This window comes from Benincasa hispida, chromosome 3, assembly GCF_027475165.1.
Source record: "Benincasa hispida cultivar pf3 chromosome 3, pf3_genome.v1.1, whole genome shotgun sequence".
NCBI classification, from domain to species: domain Eukaryota; kingdom Viridiplantae; phylum Streptophyta; class Magnoliopsida; order Cucurbitales; family Cucurbitaceae; genus Benincasa; species Benincasa hispida.
In genome coordinates, this window is record NC_143480.1 from 22,026,048 (window position 1) to 22,049,420 (window position 23,373).

General features: G+C 36.6%; 3 protein-coding genes across 3 annotated transcripts; 1 reads left to right on the forward strand and 2 right to left on the reverse strand.

Annotated features, from left to right (window-relative positions):
- Window positions 1-1,663: 1,663 nt before the first annotated feature.
- LOC120074234 (uncharacterized) lies at window positions 1,664-2,158 on the reverse strand. The gene has a single exon (XM_039027287.2). It carries the CDS (start codon window positions 2,116-2,118, stop codon window positions 1,849-1,851), a length of 270 nt encoding a protein of 89 aa, XP_038883215.1. The 5' UTR covers window positions 2,119-2,158; the 3' UTR covers window positions 1,664-1,848.
- Window positions 2,159-4,774: 2,616 nt separating this feature from the next.
- On the reverse strand, window positions 4,775-7,736 carry ARA12 (Subtilase family protein). The gene has a single exon (XM_039025746.2). It carries the CDS (start codon window positions 7,306-7,308, stop codon window positions 5,023-5,025), a length of 2,286 nt encoding a protein of 761 aa, XP_038881674.1. The 5' UTR covers window positions 7,309-7,736; the 3' UTR covers window positions 4,775-5,022.
- Window positions 7,737-14,408: 6,672 nt separating this feature from the next.
- LOC150037130 (uncharacterized) lies at window positions 14,409-22,887 on the forward strand. The gene is made up of 8 exons (XM_090311886.1): window positions 14,409-14,578; window positions 19,382-19,446; window positions 19,533-19,960; window positions 20,321-20,439; window positions 20,526-20,641; window positions 20,766-21,377; window positions 21,477-21,598; window positions 21,838-22,887. Exons 1-8 carry the CDS (start codon window positions 14,409-14,411, stop codon window positions 22,885-22,887), a joined length of 2,682 nt encoding a protein of 893 aa, XP_090168012.1.
- Window positions 22,888-23,373: the final 486 nt, after the last annotated feature.

The window sequence follows — 23,373 nt, forward strand, 5'->3', positions numbered from 1 at the left end:
AAATTGGTACACAACATTGGAATATGACGACTTAGAAATCTCAAGTGATGTTTTATGAAGAGAGTAAATATATTATATTCTTTTAGAAGTATAAATTATATGAAATATGTATTTTTTTTACTTCCCTAATTTTTTCTCATTAGAATTTTCCTAGTAAGATTTTATTAAGGCATATCCCATATATATAATGGATATCTAAGGGAGAGTAATAAAAAATATATATAATTTAGATGCCCGTTCTTCATGTCCAAAGAACAAATGCCACTTCTCTATTACTCATATATTATTCATATATTAGAGAACGTTTGAGACTAAGACTATTTTAAGACTATAATAACCACCTTTGGTTACCATAAATACTCTTTTAAAATCTCTATTTTTATATAATTTAGATGCATGTTCTTAATGTCTAAAGAACAAATGTCACTTCTCCATTCCCCACGTATTATTCATATATTAGAGAACGTTTGAGACCAAGACTATTCCAAGACTATAATAACTACCTCTTATTATTCATATATTAGAGAACGTTTGAGACCAAGACTATTCCAAACTATAATAACCACCTCTAAATATTATTTCAAAACCTCCAACTAATTATGATCAACACTACTTCAAAACTTTTCTCCATTATTTACTATTTGCTACAATTTTTATTATTTTACATTCATTAATTATTTATTCTTTACTATATTATTTAATTTACATCTCAAATACATACTATTATAACTCAAACTAAAATAGTTACACCACAAACACATAGTATTATAATCCAAAATAAAATAACTTACCTCTCAAATACAAATTATTATAACCAACTATAATAATCAACTCCTTACTTCGAAATATGGATGAAAACGATTCGATTCAGTTCGATTTGGTGGTCAAACCGATTTATCGATTCGTTTTGACATTTTTAAAAAATCCATGTTATATTCGTTTTTTAAAAACGATTCGATTCGATTTTGTTGATTTTAAATTCGATTAAAAACACGATTCAGTGTCAAATTCGATTTTCAAAAGTAAAACCATACCGAACCAAATTTATCGAACCAAAATTTTCGATTTCAATGAATTTTTGGTTCGATTCGATTTTTAGAAACGGTTCACAATGTCCACCCCTAGTCCGAAAGTCCCTTAATGTTCCTATAATTCACTTCTACTTCTCAATCTAAGTATAAAGAGTGACATTTAATAGATAAAGAAAAACAATAAAGGTGGGATGGTCAAAAAATGAATGGAGAATTTTAGAGAGACTTAAATTTTCATATATTTCTATATTTTTTATTTGTAGAACTCAATTGTACTCCTCAACTTTATAATATATTATCAAAAATACATTTTCAATTTGAATGGGAATTTAATTTATGAATCTCCGGTAACAGTTCTCAATTCATTTTGATTTATGAGAAAAAATGATTGTTTTTTTAGGAGTAGAAGAAAATTTTATTTTCTAGTCCATCAGTTTCCTGTCATTGCACAGACTAGTGATGATCCATGGGATTTTCTATAAATGCCGCGCTTTGAGGTAGCGATGTTACATACACGCATGGAGTAAAAGAAATGGACTGAAAATCAAAACACTGCCTCCATGAAATTTGATTATGTGAGACGAAATGGAAATCCAAAACGGAAAAAAAAACGAAGCCGACGAAACTTCCGATTTCTCAAGGTAAACAACGCACCTGGTTTTGATTCAAGATAACCCCAACTTTTTAAGTAAACAACATGAAAGAAAATACCATTCCGATTTCAATTATTTTTAATTTATTACCTTGCCTAAAAAACAGGGAAATAAACAGCAACAGAAATTAAATAATGGCGGCATGTCGCCATCTCCATGTCTTCTCAGGGTACTCCCTGGCGGTTAATCACAGACGAAGCGGCAGCGTCACCGGAGAGAGTAGGAGCGTCGGTGGGGCCACCGCCGTCGCCACGGCCGGGCTTAGGCTGAAGATGGCCTTGGGTTCCATAGGCTTGGTCTTTGTAATCTTCCAAGTCTTTATAATTCACGTACGGGCTGCTCTCCAACGGAATTCCCTCCGATCTCTCCTCTTCTCTTCCGCTTTTCCTCTCCTCTTGTTGCCGCTGCAGCTGATCGGTCTCACGCTTATCCATTTTTTTCTAAACGACAAGGTTCTTACTTTTTTTTTTCTTGTTGGGTTTGATTTTATACATGTTTTTTAAGCTCTTGTGTTCTGACACGTATACCCTCCATTTGTATCTTTTTGGTGGTTTCCTTGACACGTGTTTTCGAGAGCTTGCGTGGACGTGGACCACTTCAATTTAGATCTGATTTCTTTTTTCTATTTTACAATCATTTAGATCTGATTTGAACGGTAGTTTTCACTTTTCTCCGAATATTATGTGCCCCTCTGATTTTCTGTGAAGTTTTATTTTTTGTCTTATGGTTTCTAGTAATGTAAGTTGCTTAGGAAATTTCTGTTTTGGATGTGACGTATTATTAGTTGCAATATTGGTTTGAGCAACCATTAAAAACGAAAAATATTGCATCATCTCTCATCTATGCATTGCCTATCTAAGTGTATCTCAAATCATCCACAGTAAATTTTTAGAGAAATTTTGGTAGTTAGAAAAAATGACAAACTATTTATAGAAATAATAAAAAAATCTGATAGACATTAATAGACTTCTATCAACCTCTATTAATGATAAACTTATATCATGTTTCTATCACTGAGTATCAATATAGACTTCTATCCGTTTATAACATTGATAGATATTGATCAACGTCTACTAATAATAGACTTCTATCAGTTTCTACCCTTGATAGATATTGATAGACTTCTATCAGCGTCTATCTGTGATAGACATCAATAACAATATTTATCACAACTATAATTAATTTTTACCATTTGTGTAAATATTTTCCTTTATTTTACTACTATTGAAAAAATCCCCAAAATTTTTATTTAAAAAAATATATTTTTTAATATTTTTTCCTTGTGGCACTTGCAAAAAGGGCAAAATAAAGTACATTAATTAGCCTATAGCCTACATGTTTGTTGTTTGTAAAAATAGCAAAAACGAAGCTAATCCCACATATAAAATACGTAAAATGTTGCAAATGTGTTCAATACTGATATACATTTGATATACTTGATGATGATGTGCTTGACTGATATACTTGATATACTCGTCAATCATACACTCAATTATACTGCTAATAAATTTGATGTACTTGATAAGGATGCACATGACTAATAAACTAGTGATATATTTGTCAATCATTCACTCGTTTATACTACTGATAAACTTGATACGTTTGACTAATATACTTGATAATGATATACAGCTAATAAACTTGATAATGGTGCACTCTTTTATAATGTCAATACACTTGACTAATATATTGTTAATACACTTGATTGATATACTGTCAATAAACATGATAATGATACACTCATTATACTATCGATGCACTTTTCGCAACAGGCCCCTCCTCCCCCAACATCTCTCTTTCACCAACTAACACTGCTCCATACCATCTATCGGCAATCACTACTCTGTCTCCCCTACCGCTTACCTTCATCGACTGTCGCACGTTCAACTACCAATCGACGGTTGCCGCTTTTCTATCTCTATCAATTGATTGTGGACAAATATAGAATAAAAGATAATTAGAAATCTAGATTTGAAATTTTTGTCGTATTTGCAAAATATCAAATATAGGTGATACACCTACAAAATAGTGTATTCAAATTGCCTTTGCCCTTTGCTTTTGTGATTGAAGGGAATGCATGAAGATAGATGGAACTTGGATTTTAAGTATTTTTTTATTAAAAAAAATGTCAAACTTAATAGCAACTAAAAATTGCTTTTAATAAATTGAGCTTGGTTTAAATATATACCAAGTGCGATCATTCATCCCCATAGCCATCAGATCAATGAGTGGGCCGAGTAATATATGGGCCCTTTCTAGAGTCAATGTTAAACTTGGATTTAGAACTTAAAAGAGAGTTGAATGTTGTAGCCCATGGGCACACGCCGTGGGCCGAGTAATATATGAGCCCTCTGTAGTGTTTTATTATTTTTATTTTTCTTAAAGCTACTTTTGATTTTTGATTTTTGATTTTTCTTTTTTGAGTGCTACTTCTGAAAATCTTGCCACTATTATTATTCGTGTTGCCACATATTTTTTTTCGAAAATATTAATTGGAGGGGGAAGGGGGAGAAAAGCAAAGAGAAAATAATTATGAATGTGGCATGACCCCCATGTGAGTGTGACCCATGGAGCTCAAAAAAAAAAAAAACAAATAAATCTGGGGCACATGACATAATTAATTTATAAAAATTAATATGTTATAGATTTCTTAAAAGACACGATTCACAAACAAGTTCACCTAAATAAATATCTTACATTAAATGTACACACCAAATTAATTGTTTTCACACTGCAACTTAACAGTACCTGTACCACCAACATCTTCTGCAAAACTCAAAATACATTAATCTCACACTTTCGACTAGAAAGAAACACGAAAAAAAGTGCTAGACCAGGTAAATGGTAAGGTTAGTGATTTTACAGATACAGTAAAGAACTTGTGAATGACTATGATGTAATAGAACTTGTGAATGACTATAATGATAGATTTCACTGTATTTACTATTTTTTAAAAATGTAAATATACTATAAACTTAATTTTTAAAATTAATAAGGAAAGACATGCTTAAGGAAGAAATCCAAGAACGTCATATTGACTTCCACAGCAATGATAGTCACACAAGCAATTACGAATACTGTAAGCAAAAATCAAACCAAAGCACCAAAGGCAATTCCCTGTTATTATCAGTTTTTTTCATTTTTCCTTTCCTTTTTTTTGGTAGAGTAGAAACAAAATGTTAAAAAACAAAACACTAAAATCCAGCTCTATTTCTCGCTGGAAATTTGACAAATATTACATTAACTTTCGATTTTCAGGTCCGATCGATCGAACCTCATCTTCTGGGCCCATCAGCCATGGAAATTCAACAAGACCCATCTTCTTCATTGTCCTCTTTCTACGTCCAGCTAAATGCAATCGGACTTCCCACCACCTGCTTCCCGTCCGACCACTCAATTCGACCGAACCCTTCTGCGCTCGGCGGCGCCGCCGAACCAGTCACGGTGGTGAATGTGACTGTGTATGACTTCTTCTCATTGGCTCCCGTGAAGCTCAAAGATTCCGGCTCGACAGAGATTTTTACTAATTTAGTCTCCGACGAGATTGAGACTTTGTAGGTTCCTGGGGAGCCGACGTTTGTAAGAGTTCTGGTGTGCTTGACTACACTGGAACCACTGCCTCCGCCGCCCAATACGCCGTCGAAAACGACAGCGAAAGAAGGGTAGTTGAGATCGTTGACACTGTACTTCTTCTTGGAGTCGCAAGTGAAATCTCTCCTTGCCAGTGAGTTGATCTGCGACGGAGTGTAGTTGAGTGCGCAGAGGAAGTTCAGGTAATCGTCCACCGTTAGATCGTAAACAAGACCTGGATTAAGAGCTGATACTGGATCGACGTGTCCGGCTCCGTGATCGAATGGGGTGGATGGTTTTCCGGTGGCGATATCTTGGATCTTCTGGCCGTTTCTGTAGGCTGTGTAGGCTGTTGTCATCAACGCCGATCGAATCGCAGCCGGACTCCAATCGGGATGAGCGCCCTTGATCAGAGCGGCGAGACCGCTCACATGGGGGCAGGACATGGAGGTTCCAGAGATAATGTTGAAATCTACTCGTCTGTCATCAATGGGTAAACCACTTGGTCCCACTGATTTTGACCATCCAGCTAAGATGTTGACGCCAGGGGCTATTATGTCGGGCTTCAGCAACTGAGGAGTGATCGAATTTGGTCCTCGGGAGCTAAACGCCGCCACCACCGGCGATGGTTCGATCCCCAATTTTGTCCCCTCGAATAAGATCGTCACCGTCGGATTCGGCTCTGAAATGAGATACTTCCGCATAATGTCGCCGGATTTCTGACCGACCGCCGTGGCGGGCAGAAGATGAGAGTCGGCCACCAACTCTTCTCCATTTGCGGCGGTGTTGGCCAGCACCATTCCGATTCCACCTGCGGCTTTGACAACCGCACCTTTCTGAACCCTAGGGTTTACACCTCGGTCGCAGAACACGATCTTTCCAGCGACTTTTTCAGGGATCAAAGTACCCGTCATACACAAATTGCCATTACCAGAGTTACTCGCATTAGCAGCGTAAATAAAAGGCAACAACGTTCCCGGCAATGCCTTGCCTCGATAGAGCGAAACGCCGGAGAAGTTCTTGGCGTCGCCAAGACTGACATACGCCGGAAAATCGCGATCTAATGTTCCAGCGCCGACGGTTGTAATCCATGGAGACGTATTTGACAAGCTGTAAGGACTGGGGCCGGCATTTCCGGCAGAGCAAGAGACGAGGATGCCTTTCTCCATGGCGGCAAAGGCTCCGGTGGCAACACTGTCTTTGTAATAATCGGATATTCCACCGCCAAGCGACATGGAAAGGACATTGACATTGTCCTCCACAGCCTTTTCAATGGCAGCTAAGATATCGGAGCTGAAACATCCGCCGGCCCAGCAAACCTTGTAGGCGGCGACCCTCGCACGTGCCGCCATCCCACGGGCGGTGCCCGAGGCATACCCAAATAGGCTAGCGTTTTCAACTACAGAACCGGCGGCGGTGGTAGCGGTATGGGTTCCATGGCCATCGTCATCTCTCGGAGATCTCGATTCTTTCGATTCATCGATCGGACCGAGAGTCGCCTCATAGCCCTTAGAGAAAAATCTGGCTCCAATCAGCTTCCTGTTACAGTTCGACGCACTGAAATTAGTACCCGATTCGCACTCACCTTTCCAACTACTCGGTACCGGTCCAAGCCCAGTATCATCGAAGCTCTTACTCTCCGGCCAAACCCCAGTATCCAAAACTCCGATGATGACCTCCGACACGGAATTGGATTCAGGGTATAGATTTGCGTTCTTGTCGAGTCCAAGAAACTGCGGAGTACGAGTGGTATGAAGCTCATATCTCATCTCAGGCACCACAGCCAGAATCCCAGGTTGGGACTCGAGCCGCTGAGCTTCCTCCGCCGTCAATCTGGTTGAAAACCCATGAACAACGTTGTTGTAAGCATAGATCATCTCAGCGGTATCGGACACCGATCTAAGTGACGAATCATACCAGTGCAAATGGTGCTCAAAACTCTCGGGCATTTGGTACTTAGCCATATGCACGATATAAGTCTTCTTCTGTGCGGCAGCCATGGACGGCACAGAGAAGAAACAGAGAAGTAGAAAAATCCAAAGCGGGTTTGCCATGGTGTGTATGCAATCAAAAAGAGAGCATCAAAATGGAAGAGGGTAATGGAGTTTATATAAAAATGGAGAAGGAAAGTGAAATAATGGAGGAGAAAAGGTGAAAACCAGAGAGAGTGGGGGGTGGTTGTCTTGTTGGGAAAATGAATAATTGCGTGGAGCCAAAACGGAAGAGGAGTTAGCGACAGCTCTGAAGGAACGTGGAGGGGGTAATGGTAATGGAGAAGGAGTTACTGCTTTGTTTCATCACGTGTACAACCGCTTTTTTCTTCTCCTCTTTCCCTCCTACCCTCACCTTTCTACTACTTAAATACTTTTCTTTCTTTCTTCCCTGCCCAAGATACCACCCAAATTCAATACTCATATATTAAACAAATGGAAAATTTATGTTATATTTGGTTGGTAATCCAAATTTTTTTCTCTCTTTTCAGATTCTATTTATATATTGATAATACAGCCGCTCCAAATCCAGCAACAGGCGAGTTATTAATAAATTGAGCACAATATAAAAGAATTAATACATAGATCAGCTTTCCGGACAAATATTGACAAATATTGTTACACGTTTAATTATTAATTTTAATATAGCTCCCAATTTTAATTATCTGAAATACAACTAATTTTATAATTTAAAAATTTAATATCAAATACATTAAAAACAATTTTTTAAATTATGATCAAATTTCTAAATCTGCCATCAAACAGATATATAAAACATATGGAATACAATATGTTTTCAATTTTATTTTTTCAGATTTCATACATACTAAGCAAACCCTTTTTAACTTTTTTAGTTTTATGTTTGGTTCTTGAATTTTCTTTTGAATATAACTTTTTAGTCTTCAAATATTTAAGAATAGATACATTTGGCTGTTGATTTTTCAAAATGTATAACTTTAATCCCTAAATTTGTAAGAATAAGTGTAAAAGATTACTAAAATAATTTTTATGAATACTATAAACAATTGTATGATCTTTCAATTTTTTTTAAAAAAATTAATTTATCTATTTTATTTAAAATTACTTTTTAAAATCATATTATTAATTTAACATGTCATGTAATTATTTACAATTATTTTAAAAAAAAAGCTTAGCCCACGAGCATTTTAACATATTTTTGTAGGTTTAAAAAATTTATGGGTCAAATGCACTTAATCTTTAAAGTTTAATGGAAAATAAGGACCTTTTAAAACTCAATTGGATAAAAGGGGTTTTGAAACTATTTAGGGAAAAGATTATGTTTTTTTTTTTTTTTTTTCGTTATTTGAATGCGTCTCTAAGAGACGCATTCAACATTATTTTATTATTTTTTCGACCAATCTCCCCTCAATGCATCTCTTCAAGAGATGCATTCAAATAATTAATTTAAAAAAGGTGAATGTGTCTCCTGCAATATAATGAATGCAAAACCGTTTAGAACGCGTCTGTTGAACAGATGTATTCAAAATGAATTTTTTCCCTAATGAATTGCAATAAGATTGGATTTAAAAAATAATAATTTTTTGATTCTTTTAACCTAAAATTAACGATAATATTTGTAATTACTTTTAACTCTAAAATCAATCATCTCGTTAGTCTCGTTTTTTATAGTGATAATAATGTTACTCATTTTTTAACAATATAAACAATAATGTTACTTTGATAAAGAAATTACTATTCTTTGATTAATTTTAATAATACCAGTGATATTAATTTTAATAATATTCAATTTATTTAATTACAAATCGTTGTTATTATATTTCATATATATAAAAAAATAATATTTAATATTTATAAAGTTTGTATTTTGTTCCAAAAATATCTTTTTCATATATATACATTTTTTTTAAAATGACTATAGTTAATATTTATGATATTTGTAATTTGTTCCAACAAAGAAAAATATATATTTTGAAGATACTTTCACCATCCTTTTGTTTTTGTTTGAAGTTATTGGAAACTTATGTAAAAAAATATGGATATTAACCTCCGACTATTACATTAATAATTTTCAAGGTTCTTTAGGATGTGGAGGTACCAAGTTGTAGATTGAAAGTGCATTTTCTTATTTGAATTTGATTATAAGTATAGTTTTCTTTATTCATGACTAGAAGAAGATCCTCTATTATGCCTAGATCGATCTTGTTAAGTCACATAGTGTTCACGATCGCCACAATCTCTTACACTTGATGGTTGAACCTCCTCTGTAAAGTGTATACCCTCTCCACGATGTCGGTATGTCACACACTGATCATGGACATCTGAACGAATATGTGAAGTTTGCCCTTCTTCCATACTTAGCATACTAGGGGTTGTTGGAAAAAATTGAAATGTTGAGGGGGGTGGCATCATCGAACTATGTGTAATATGATCGAATGGGGTTGTTGGATATTCATTCTGAACATTAGGTCGAATAGAAACATCAGGATGTCTTGCTGGATTACTTTATTCTTCCATTGGAATATCACCATTGAAATATCGCACTCGATATATAGAGGTGAGTCTACGCAAGACCCTTATAACAGATAATGTCATATTTGGTAAATCGGCCTGAAAAAGAATTGAATAACAAGTTAATGACTTTAAAAATTATTCTGGTATGCAATTAAGCAATAAAATTAAAAATATTAGTAAATAATAAACTCATACCAACAAGTGATAGAATGCTCATACTTTCGTTATATATCGCATGCTCACAGTGGAATACCATTCACTATATCCAAGCCAAGTATCTACACCGTTTTTAATAAGAGGACCATTAACAACCAAATTTTGATGATTTTCCCAAATTAAAATTTAAGGAGCCAAATATGCAATTCAGTCTCGCTTATGCCTGCCTCTTAGATCGTGTGATGAAGTCAAGAGTTTGTATTGCAAGGTTGAGAAATTTGTTGCAACATCCCAAATTAGCGCATCACATGATCTGAGTGATGCCACTCCACAACAAAAAAGCATATGAGTGGACATCTGGATGTCCACATCTCATTACTATTGTGACAATGTGGCAACAATAGTTGAATGAGATGATTGTGTGGCTCCCAAATAATCTGCATGCATGTGTGTCAAAATATGAATGAACCAAAAGATTGAAACATTATTAATATATAATATATAAGTGATTACAATATTACTTGGTTAGGCATATGTGTATCCAATATGTATCTATATTGCAATAGAACATGCATCAATGCTCTGATGACAGAAAAGTTGTCATTCCATCTACAACAATCACAAGTTGGATGTTAGTTATTAGTATTTCATAATGAAGACGACAATAATGAGGTAAAAATGCTTACCGTATTGTAAATGTCTATTACCCAAGTTGTTCTTATATCGGTGGAGTCGTCGAGGTTCTAAAATAGGAAATTGATCCCACGACCAAATTTGCAGTAATAAAATCGAGCCCACAATGTATTTTTCATCTATAACTGCACCCTTGCGTCGTTGTCTATATAACCATGCAAGACATCCAACCCCCTAATTGTATGTCCCAGCAACATCAAAATCTACTAAGAGAGGAAGATACATTAGATACATTTTGCTGTTGGATTTGTCGGGAAATACCAATCCTTCAATCAATGTGAGAATATATGCTTGAGCACATCGTTGCAGTTCCTCTTCATCTGCATTATCTGATAGATGGGTAAGGTTGTTGAATTGATCAGCTAACCACGGCAGGCTAAGATGACCTCTACTAAGAACGACATCACTCGTTGTTACGGCTAAAAGGACGTCACAAAGTTGTTCCCAATCCTGATTTAGTGATTCGATTAATGGTCTTCCATTAAACGGGAGTCCAAATTGGATAGCTACATCTTGTAATGTAATCATACACTCTCCATGCAATATGTGAAAAGTGCATGTCTCTTGTCGCCATCATTCCATTAATGCTGTTATAAGATGCCAATCTAATTATATATATAAATTTGATACAAGAGACTCCAAAGAATCCTACGGCTCATAGATAATTTAATATATGAGGGTATGGGTCTTCCTTCCTTTGAATAATAGCCTCCGGTCTCCAACAATGCATAGCATCAATATGCTCGTCTTCCCAAACAACTTTGGATCTATGGTTGCATTGTAAGTACAAATTTGAGTCGTTGTATGACCCTGTGCTAACATCATCTTCTATCTGATCCTATAAAAACAAGATTAAATTTAATTTAAATATTTATTATAAATCAATGCGATTACATGATATAAGGGCAATTACAATCAGGAATACATCATTTGTTATTTACAATTACAAAAATAAGTTACAAAAACGAGCCAAGAAATAAAAACGAAATCCAATGACTAAGTCGCATTGCGAGCTCAATTAAGACAATTCCATCTATTATGTTCTTCTTGTCTGCAAATTGTGCAACGTATCTATGCTTAATATATCATTATAAAATAGATATAGAATCTTCATAGAATGGAGACTTATCTAAGTTTACATTTAAAATTGATGAACAAAAAAACTTATGGTTTAAATTAATATATCATAATAAATTTATGATTAAAATTGATTTTTTTTCTCTTATTGTTTGCAATATAATCAATTTAAATTTTGTCTTTTGTCTCAATATTTTATTAGACCAAAAAATGAAATTTGTTGTATGCCAAATATGACCATTTAAAACATTTAATGTTTATTTGAAATTTTAACTTGACCATTTAAAATATTTAATAGTTTTCATTTGAGCATTTAATTATGCCAACTATATTAAAAAGGGATTTAACTTTTTAGTTGTGTTCATTTCAAACATTTGAACCTAAGTTCACAATCCATTCATTTGTTGAAAAACTATTGTTTGAACAATGAGTTGAAAACGGGAAGTATGTGTTATTAAATTAGTGTTTAATTCTTAACAAAAAAAATTGTTGAATTAACATATTTGGGCACTGATTTGATGACATTCTCATTTTCTATTTTTTGTTTTGGGTTTCTTATTTTTATAAAAGAACATTTTTCAGAAATAATATCCACGATAAACAAAATGATAATAAAAAAACCAGTACAAAATCATAGGAAACTTGATTTTCCATTAAATAATGAAAATATATTAATATGAAAGAGAGTAATAAACTAAAATTATTTTTTAAACGAATTATGTTTCATGTATCATAAATTTTTTTATCTAGACATGCATCCTCATTTTGAAAATCAATGACAAATATTCTTTTATACAGATATGTATCTTCGTTTTTTAATCATCATAAAATTTACAATATTAGGATGAATAATACAACTTAATCTAACATAAGAGTGCCGATAACACAAAGTATATATAACAAAAAAATCGAAATAAATTGTAAACAAAATAATAATAATAATGACTAAATAAATTGTAAACATAACAACAACAACAACAACAACAACAATAACAACAACATTCAATCATTCAATATTTAATACATCATTTCAAATAAGAGTAAATAACTATTTACATAACGTTTTAATGATCGACTGAAGAATTTCTTTCGGAAATAATATCCACGGTAAACAAAATAATAATAAAAAAATTAGTACAAATGTAACAACCCCACCTCCTAAGACTACTAAAAAGGGGATCGTTATTCCATGCATTCGTAAATATTTGCATTGAGGAAAATAAAATAAAAATAAAATAGAATAATCATGATTTTGAACTGCTTTAAGTATATAAGAAAATGTTATGCCATTATCTTAAGATCTTAAATCGTTCAACTCGGGCACTCTTTTTAACATGAACTAAATTATATAAAAAAAAATTATGATGAAATCATAAATGTAATAAAATCAAAACATGAGAAAATATAAAGGGTCAAATGCAGAAGCGAATTCTGGTTCCTTTGGCATTGTCACGGATTCCTGCCCGAGTGTCCATGCCCTTACCTAAAAAAAAATAAAGATAAAGGTTGAGTATAAAATACTTAGTAAGTGATCCCATTACCGGGATCATACTGTGCATCCACGAGCAAAGAAAGATAGCTCCTGGCTCATACAGCTACATCGAATTTTGATGATGAAAGAAAAACCAAAAGACATACTATCTTTCAGTGAAACGCATGTCTAGCGGCTTGTAGGCACACCGTCAAACATGAAAATAACATGAACGTGAACCCATCGACTCACGCATGTCTAGCGGCCCGTAAGCACACCATCAAACATGGAAATAACATGAACGTAAACCTGTCGACACAAGTATGTCTAGCGGTCCGTAGGCTCGCCGTCAAACATGAAAATAACATAAAGTAAACCTGTCGGCTCACGTATGTCTAGCGGCCCGTAGGCATGCCGTCAAACATGAAACATGAAAAAAAGTAACATGAGCCTAAACCTATCGACTCACGCATGTCTAGTGGCCCGTAGGCACACCTTCAAACATAAAAAAATAACATGAACGTGAATCCGTTGGCTCACGCATGTCTAGCGGCCCGTAGGCACACCATCAAACATGAAACTAGACCTGCAGGTCATCTGAAATAAAACATGCGTCAAGGCGAGACAGTAAACCGCTCTACTAGTGTATTCATGCATCACATACATAATATCAGTACTCATTAGAAATTCGAACATGCTCATAATACTTATAACTGTCATGCAACAAGCAAAACATAATGACAAAAAAATCATGCTTCAAGAGTCCATTACGTAACTTTATAGGTCTAGTCTAGGTCGCCTGGTACGAAGGCACCGACAATAGTAACACTTACCTCAACTTGGTCTCAAAAGTCTTCACAAATAACTCCTTAATAGCCCTTGAATAAAACTCAAATCAACCCTAAGACATTAACCACAAGTTTAGTTTAGTAACTATGGCCTAGGAAGTGAGTCAAAGATTAAATAAATCCTCGGGGTCCAAGTCCAAAGGATAACCAACCAACTTACACAAAAGTTACCCAACTCCAAAAATTTTCGGTCGAAAAGAATGGTCTCTTCCTTGATAGCAACGCCCCAAACTCTTCCAAAATCCTAATCCTGAAAGCCGACACAAAGGGTAATAACCAAAATTGTTTCCAACATAAAGTGACACTCCAAAATCTCAAAAACTCAAACCTTGCTCAAAATAAACCAACTCTCACCCAACTCAAGATTGCAAGAATAGGCAGTGGCGGTTGAATGCGTCGACTTGTGGCTGGGCGCGGCGGCAGAAATGGAGTTGAACGACTGGGCATGGCGACTCGCGGTTAACCCGACGATCCAGACACCGGCGAGGCAACGACGAACAAACTGTGGGCTCTTTCGCTGCGACGGGAACGGTACTGGCAATCGACGCGACGATGCGACGTTGGCGATGGGATGTAGTGATGGCGGAGGGACGCGGTGAAGCAATAGGAAGCTAGAGCTTGGGTAAAGGAAAAACAGGGGAAGAAGAAGGAAGGGGGGAGGGTCACGTGGGGCCTTGAGGAGAGAGAGAAAAGAAAAAAAAAACTATTTTCTTTTTCTCTTTTTTTTTTTTTTTTTTTTTTTTTTTTTTTTTTTTTTTTAACCTTACCCACAAGTATATATATAAAAGCTTAAACCTTTTCCTTTTCCTTTTAAAAAACAAATTCCCTAATCCTTTTTCAAAATATATATATTTATATATATTTTTCTTTTAAAACTCCAACAAACAAATTTAGTTATCTCCATAGATAATCAAATCTCCAAATGTAAGCCAAAATAGAACTCAATTAATTCCAAATAATTAAATTATATTTTAGCTTAGCAAAAACCATAAATCTCATATAATTTATCCAAGTAGCCAACATAAAAAAAAATATAAAGCTTAATTACAAAATAAATCAGGATGTTACAACAAAATTATGAGAAATTTAATTTTTTATTAAATAACAAAAATATATCAACTTACCAAAAGAAAAATGTTACACCTTACAAAAAAAAAATCTTTGCATGATCGTTTGTAGAATTTTTCTCGGAAATAATATCCACTATAAACAAAATAATAATTAAAAAAATCAGTACAAGATTATAAAAAAACCTAAATTTCTATTGGGGAGACAATATGAAAAAGATGAAAATCAACAACGCTTCTTGGGTGTTGGGGAGAAAATGGATGAAGAAAGTGAAAGAATTGAGAGGGGGGGAGGGGGGGAGGGGAAGTGGAAAACGAAAAAATTCAAAAAATTATCTCATGGTCAACGAGGTCGTCTGGCGCATGCACACTACGAGATTTTTCACATTTTCTCATGCAAAAAAACATCGGACAAAGTATGAAAAACATTGGGATAGGTTATGCATGCCAACGTTTTCTTCTTTTTTTTCTGCGTTGGCATAATCGTCGTCATATTCATGTCAAGAGAAGTTCCTCCCGATGAAAACTACTTTCATCAGCATAAATACCATTTTTGGCAATGCAATTGTTTGGTTGGCATATGTGTTTTCCTAACAAAATACAATTTGCATCGGAAAAAGCATAGTCCTACACAACAAAATTTTAGTTCAATAGATAGATTTCTGCTAACGTTTATTTACTTCGGCATAAGTTGTTTATAATTTTGTATATTTTTTTGTAACAAATAAATAACCAATTTTTTATTTCATTAATGCCCAATTATGCACAAACAAAAATTAATCTTCAAACAAATCAATTGTGGATAAATATAACAAAAGTAAGCTTATATATTTAAAAATAAGACTAATATTCAAGACACAAACTATAAAATTCTACGAACAAAAACTATGTATACAATTAAATTTGAGTTTTTCTAATTTCTTACAAATCCCCTATACAAAAAAAAGTTTAATAGTCCCTAAGCCAAAATAAGTGAGATACTAAACCAAACTAAGTAATCATCTCACAAAATCTTCTCACAATCTAAAAAAAAAATGATCTTTAAGAATTTACACGAACAACCTGAAATAGGAAAAACAAATATTATTAAAGATTTCTTAAAATTAACAAAGAAAAATGCACAAAAAGATCTTAACAATCACATAAAGACTGAGGAATGATCCCTCTCTCAAGCTACAAACATGTCGTCAATGTTCATAATTAAAACATGAACATCACAAACAACCATTTTACTATCTAAAAGGTGATTAAAATGGTTAGAATTAAGACGTGAACCCTTCTCCACGTTACGAGCATGTCGTAAATACACTTAAACAAATAAATAAACGGCCTTTAAACCTTCGCAACTATCGAATCTCTATAAATAAGCCAAGAACTTGTTCCTTTAAATCTATCTCTCTCAAAAATCTATCTCTAAGCTTAATTCAATCCTTATTCATCGTTGAACCAAATGAATAAACTGTGAAATTTAACACTCGCAAGTAAAAGTGTGAAATTTAACACTCGCATGTAAAAGTGTGAAATTTAGTTAATTAAACATCCTTAGCAATTTCATTTTAAAACCTAAAGCATATTATATCCATAAAAAAGGAAAGATTAAACTTTAATATTAACAAATAAATCTCATATACAAAATCAAAACCAAACTACACAAATAATCCATCTTTCATTATATCCATATGTACAAACCAAATATAGAATAACAATTTCATTCATAAACAAATGAATATCTTAATTCCAATATGAAATAAATACATAAATCCATCTTAAAAGAAAGATAAAAAAAAAAAAAAAGAACAACTAAAAGTTTACTTTAAATGGATTTATACATCAATTTTATTAAAAACAAAACTCTTTATCATAATAATAACATAAACACAACCCATAGACACATTTGTTAGAAAAAAGCAAAAAGAAGGAGAACCAACCAGTGCGTGCGGCAGTGTTGGACGTTGGAGCGGTAGCCATCTGTGTAAAAAAATTGAAGGGAAAGGGAAGGTAAAAGAGGAAGGAAGAGTGGGGGAGGGGGGGAGGGAGGAAGAGACGAGGGCAGGGAGGTGGGGTAAGGGGAACAAAGCGACGAGGATTGGGGGTGTGGAGGGGGAAGGTGGGGTCGCGGGGAAGGGGAAGAAAGAAGAGTGGGGGAACAGAGAGTTGGTTTGAAAAAATGGGGAAAAGGAAAAGTGGGGGGAAAAAGAAGAGTGTGGGTTTTTTTGTAACATCCTAATTTATTTTGTAATTAAGCTTTATATTTTTTTTTATGTTGGCTACTTGGATAAATTATATGAGATCTATGTTTTTGGCTAAGCTAAAATATAATTTAATTATTTGAAATTAATTGAGTTCTATTTTGGCATGCATTTGGAGATTTGATTGTCTATGAAGATGATTAAATTTGTTTGTTGGAGTTTTAAAAGAAAAATATATATAGTATATATATTTTGAAAAAGGATTAGGGAATTTATTTTTTAAAGGGAAAAGGAAAAGGTTTAAGCTTTTATATGTATACTTGTGGGTAAGGTTAAAAAAAAAAAGAAAAGAAAAGAAAATAGATTTTTTTTCTTTTCTCTTTCTCTCCTCAAGGCCCCACGCGACCCTCCCCCTCTCCTTCTTCTTCTTTTTTTTTCCTTCACCCAAACCCTAGCCGCCTGTTGTTTCACCACGTCCCCCCGTCATCGCCAACGTCGTTATTGCCGCGTCCTTTTGCCAGCGCCGTATCGCCGCGTTGATCCCCAGCGCCGTCCCCATCCCAGCGAAAGAGTCTGTCGTTTCTCCATCGCTGCCTCGCCGGTGTCTGGACCATTGGGTTGACCGCGAGTCGCCGCGCCCAACCGTTCAGCTCCGTCCGCCGCTGCGCCCAGCCACAAGTCGACGCATTCGACCGCCACTGCCTATTCTTGCAATCTTGAGTTGGGTAAGAGTTGGTTTATTTTGGGCAAGGTTTGAGTTTTTGAGATTTTGGAATGTCACTTTGTGTTGGAAACAATTTTGGTTATTACCCTTTGTGTCGGCTTTCAGGATTAGGATTTTGGAAGAGTTTGGGGCGTTGCTATCAAGGAAGAGACCATTCTTTTCGAATGAAAATTTTTGGAGTTGGGTAAGTTTTGTGTAAGTTGGTTGGTTATCCTTTGGACTTGGACCTCGAGTATTTATTTAATCTTTGACTCACTTCCTAGGCCATAGTTACTAAACTAAACTTGTGGTTAATGACTTAGGGTTGATTTGAGTTTTATCCAAGGGCTATTAAGGAGTTATTTGTGCAGAGACCAAGTTGAGGTAAGTGGTACTATTACCGGCGCCTTCGTGCCAGACGGCCTAGACTAGACCTATAAAGTTACTTAATGGACTCTTGAAGCATGATTTTTTGTCATTATGTTTTGCTTGTTGCATGACAGTTATAAGTATTATGAGCATGCTCGAATTTCTAATGAGTACTAATATTATGTATGTGATGCATGAATAGACCAGTAGAGTGGTTTACTGTCTCGCCTTGATGCATGTTTTATTTCAGATGACCTACGGGTCTAGTTTCATGTTTGACGGTGTGCCTACGGGCCTCTAGACATGCGTGAGTCAACAGGTTTACGTTCATGTTATTTTCATGTTTGACGGCGAGCCTACGGGCCGCTAGACATGCGTGACTCGATAAGTTTACGTTCATGTTATTTCCATATTTGACGGTGTGCCTACGGGCCGCTAGACATGCGTAAGTCGACAAGTTCACGTTCATGTTATTTTCATGTTTGACGGTGTGCCTACAGGCCACTAGACATGTGTTTCAAGGCAAGATAGTACGTCTTTTGGTTTTCCTTTCATCATCAAAACCCTATGTAGCTGTATGAGCCACGGGTTATCTTTCTTTGCTCGTGGATGCATAGTCTGATCCTGGTAATGGGATCATTTACTGAGTATTTTATACTCAACCTTTATCTTTATTTTTTTTAGGTAAGGGCAAGGATACTTGGGCGACTGACAAGAGGAATCCGTAGAAGTGCCAAAGGAACCAGAATTCGCTTCCGCATTTGACCCTTTATATTTTCTCATGTTTTGATTTTATTACATTTATGATTTCATTATAATTTTTTTCATATATTTTATTTCATGTTAAAAAGGGTGCCTGGGTTGAACGATTTAAGATCTTGAGATAATGGCAGAACATTTTCTTATATACTTAAAGCAGTTCAAAATCATGATTATTCTATTTTATTTTTATTTTATTTTCCTCAATGCAAATATTTATGCATGCATGCAGTAACGATCCCCTTTTTAGTAGTCCTAGGAGGTGGGCTTGTTACAGTTGGTATTAGAGCCCGTGTTTCGGGGTTTTGTAGACTAATTTACTATGTAACTCCAGGTTGTTCCTTTTGGCCTATAACGGTTTCTTCGTCGTCGCCAGGTATGTTTTTTATGAAAAGTATTTAGGATAATATGCACCGAGTTAGTAGCATTTATGATTGCATTTGATATGTTTTTTTTTGCTAGTAAGAAAAGTAGTTAAGGGGTGGTTGCGAACAACTGTCAGAAAAATGGTTCGTGTTAGGGGAAGAGGCAGTCATAGGGTTATCGGAAGGGGACGTGTTCCGAAAGAGCAGAATCCGTCAGTTCAAGATCAAGATCCTCATGATGAGGACCCACAAGTTCAGGACCCTCCGGAACTAGAGGATTCTTTGCCGCCTAGGGACCCCTTAGGGTCAGGGTGGCAACGAATGCAGACACGAAGTAGAGCCCATCACACAGCCACGCCACCACAGACGCAGGCCACCCTAGTCGTTCCATCAGAGGTTACCGATTGGGCAGCCATTATAGGGGAAGCAGTTACATTAGTCGTGTTGAGTAAGGTGAAGGACATGCTAGATGAACGTCTGGCACAGTTTGCCCAGTTCCATCAGACACCACCACCACAGGATCAGGTGCCACAAGTCTAGACTCAGAACATGATCCAAAACCAAAGCATATCAGACCTTTCAATGGAGGCTAAGCATTTGCGAGATTTCAAGAAGTACAACCCCAACACCTTCAATGGGTCACTAAAGGACCCTACCAATGCAGAGTTATGGATATCCACAATTAAAATGATCTTTCGTTATATGAAATCCCCAGAAGATCAAAAGGTGTAGTGTGTCGTTTTCATGCTTACCGACAAAGCACAGATCTGGTGGCAGTCAGTAGAAATGATGCTGGGTGTAGGAGGGGAACCTGTGACATGGGAGCAGTTCAAGAAGCGCTTTTACGTGAAGTAATTCTCTGCCAACCTGAGGTACAATAAGCAGAAAGAGTTCTTGGAGCTGAGGCAGGGACACAGGTCAGTGGAGAAGTATGACCAAAAGTTTGACACCCTGTCCTGTTTTGCCCCAGAGTTGGTCGCCATGGAAGCTATGAGGGTAGAAAGGTTCATTCAAGGCCTAAAAGATAGTATATGAGGTATCGTGCGAACATTCAAACCAACCACTCATGCTGAGGCACTTCGTTTGGCAGTCGAGGTGGACCCACAGTCAGGAGGCGAGTAATCACAGGCGTTTGGGGCAGGACCTTCCTCAAGTCAAAAGTGGAAGGCAGATCAGAAGGCTTTCGAGCCTCACCCCCATCAGAAGGTTCAAAGTTTAGACAAATCGCCTCGACATTTTAAGTAGCAGGATGCCGAGGCGGGTATAGTGGAAAGAATTCGATCGGTGTGTAGCTCGTGTGGAAGACGCCACTAGGGTCAATGTTTGGCAGGCACCGGGATTTGTTTTCATTGCAAGCAGAAGAGGCACTCGATAGACAGATGTCCTGCTAGAAGCATGTTCGGTTATGGGAACCAGTTTGTAGGCCATGAACAGAGGAGTTTAGGTAGGCCTCAGCATCAACAAGGTCGTGTTTACTCTACCACCCGGCAGGAGGCCGAGAAAGCAAGCACTATTGTTACAGGTACACTTCCAATCTTGAGACATTTTGCACTGGTATTGTTTGATTCTGGTTCATCCCTTTCGTTTATATCGTCGTTATTTGTTAATTATACCATGTTAGAACTAGAGCCTTTGCACTATGTGTTGTCTGTTTCCACTCCATCTAAAGAAATTATGTCAGCAAAGGAGAAGATAAAAGCATGTCAGATTGAAGTAGCGAGTCATACCCTGGATGTGACTTTAATAGTCTTAGACATACGGGATTTTGATGTGATTTTGGGCATGGATTGTCTAGTTGCTAATCATGCCAGTATAGACTGCTCTCGCAAGGAGGTGATCTTTAACCCTCCCACGGGAGCCAGCTTTAAATTTAAAGGGGCGGGGACCGTGGTCCTGCCCAAAGTGATTTATGCCATGAAAGCTCAGAGGTTGCTTAACCAGGGTGTCTGAAGTATCTTGGATAGTGTCGTTGACACTAGAGAGCCTGAGGTCTCCTTGACTTCGGAGCTAGTGGTACATGACTACTCGGATGTCTTTTCAGAGGAACTCCCAGGTTTGCCACTGCATCGGGAGATAAACTTTGCTATCAAGTTGGAGCCAGGCACAACTTCTATCTCAAAAGCTCTGTACAGAATGGCCCCATCAAAATTGAAGGAACTTAAGGTTCAGTTGCAAGAGTTGTTGGATAAGGGTTTCATATGCCCTAGTGTGTCCCCTTGGGGTGTGTCGGTGTTGTTTGTGAAAAAGAAAGATGGGTCATACGGCTCTGCATTGACTACAGGGAATTAAACGAGGTGACTATAAAAAACAAGTATCTGCTTCCCAGGATTGACGACTTATTTGACCAGTTGCAGGGAGCTACAATGTTTTCTAAGATTGATCTTTGGTCGGGGTATCATTAGTTGAGGATAAAGGATCGTGATATTCCCAAAACAGCTTTTCGTTCGAGGTATGGGCATTATGAGTTCATCATGATGTCATTTGGGTTGACGAATGCTCCTGCAATATTCATGGACCTGATGAATAGGGTGTTTAAGGAATTTCTTGACACCTTTGTGATAGTCTTCATAGATGACATTTTGGTTTATTCCAAGACAGAGGCGGAACACGTGGAACATTTACGAAAGGTTCTAGAGACCTTGAGGGTGCAAAAGTTATATGCTAAGTTTTTCAATTGCGAGTTCTGGTTAAAGCAGGTGTTCTTTCTAGGGAATATAGTGTCCAAGGAAGGTGTATCTGTTGACCCCGCAAAGATCGAGGCAGTCACGAGTTGGTCTCGTCCTACCACAGTTGGAGAGGTACGCAGTTTCTTGGGGTTGGTAGGCTATTACCGTCTTTTTATGAAGGACTTTTCTCGTATAGCCACCCCTCTGACCCAGTTGACCAGAAAAGGAGCTTCCTTTATTTGGAGTAAGGCTTATGAGGATAGTTTCCAAGATCTCAAGCAAGGGTTGGTTACTGTCCCAGTTCTCACCGTACCGGATGGAACGGGTGGTTTCGTTATTTACAGTGACGCATCCAATAGAGGGTTGGGGTGCGTGTTGATGCAACAAGGTAAGGTAGTTGTTTATGCCTCTCGCCAGCTAAAGAACTTTGAACTGAACTATCCCACACATGATTTGGAGTTGGCAGTCGTGGTCTCTGCTTTAAAAATCTGGAGGCACTACTTGTATGGCAAGAAGATAAAGATTTTCACCGACCACAAGAGTTTAAAATACTTATTCCCTCAGAAGGAGTTAAACATGAGGCAACGTAGGTGGTTGGAGCTAGTGAAGGACTATGATTGTGAGATTCTGTACCACCCAGGAAAGGAAAATGTAGTGGCGGATGCTCTAAATAGAAAGGTAGCCCATTCAGCAGCCCTTATCACCAGACAAACCCAATTATGTAAGAACCTTGAGCGGGCCGAGATAGCAGTGGTGGTAGGGGAGGCCTCTGCGCAGTTAGCATAATTGTCAATACAACCAAGTTTAAGGTAGAGGATCCTTGTTGTTCAACGCAGTGATCCTTACTTGGTTGAAGTAGCGTAACAGGTGAAGACAGGACAGGGTGGTGAGTTCTCCTTGTCCGCAGATAATGGTCTTACTTTTCGAAGACGCTTATGTGTACCAGTAGACGGTGACCTCAAGAACGATATGTTATGGGAGGCCCATAACTCCCCATTTTCAATACATCCTGGAAATACCAAAATGTACCAGGACCTAAAACGTTGTTACTGGTGGAATAACATGAAAGTGGAGATAGCAGAGTTTTTCAATAAGTGCTTGGTGTGTTAATAGGTAAAGGCCCCAAGACAAAAGCCAGAAGGCTTGTTGTAACCTTTGAGCGTATCGAAATGGAAGTGGGAGAATGTCTCGATGGACTTCATTATGGGTTTGCTGCGAACCGCGAAGGATTTTACAGTAATTTGGGTTATAATGGACAGACTCACCAAGCTG

Excerpts from the sequence above, each read along its gene's own strand:
- LOC150037130 (XM_090311886.1), top strand. The coding sequence starts at position 14,409 with ATGGAGTTGAACGACTGGGCATGGCGACTCGCGGTTAACCCGACGATC. Across the intron at positions 14,579-19,381 it reads AGTGATGGCGGAGGGACGCG|ACTAATTTACTATGTAACTC; the intron begins GTGAAGCAATAG and ends GGGGTTTTGTAG. Across the intron at positions 21,599-21,837 it reads CAAAATTGAAGGAACTTAAG|TTGAGGATAAAGGATCGTGA; the intron begins GTTCAGTTGCAA and ends GGGTATCATTAG.
- LOC120074234 (XM_039027287.2), bottom strand. The coding sequence starts at position 2,118 with ATGGATAAGCGTGAGACCGATCAGCTGCAGCGGCAACAAGAGGAGAGG.
- ARA12 (XM_039025746.2), bottom strand. The coding sequence starts at position 7,308 with ATGGCAAACCCGCTTTGGATTTTTCTACTTCTCTGTTTCTTCTCTGTG.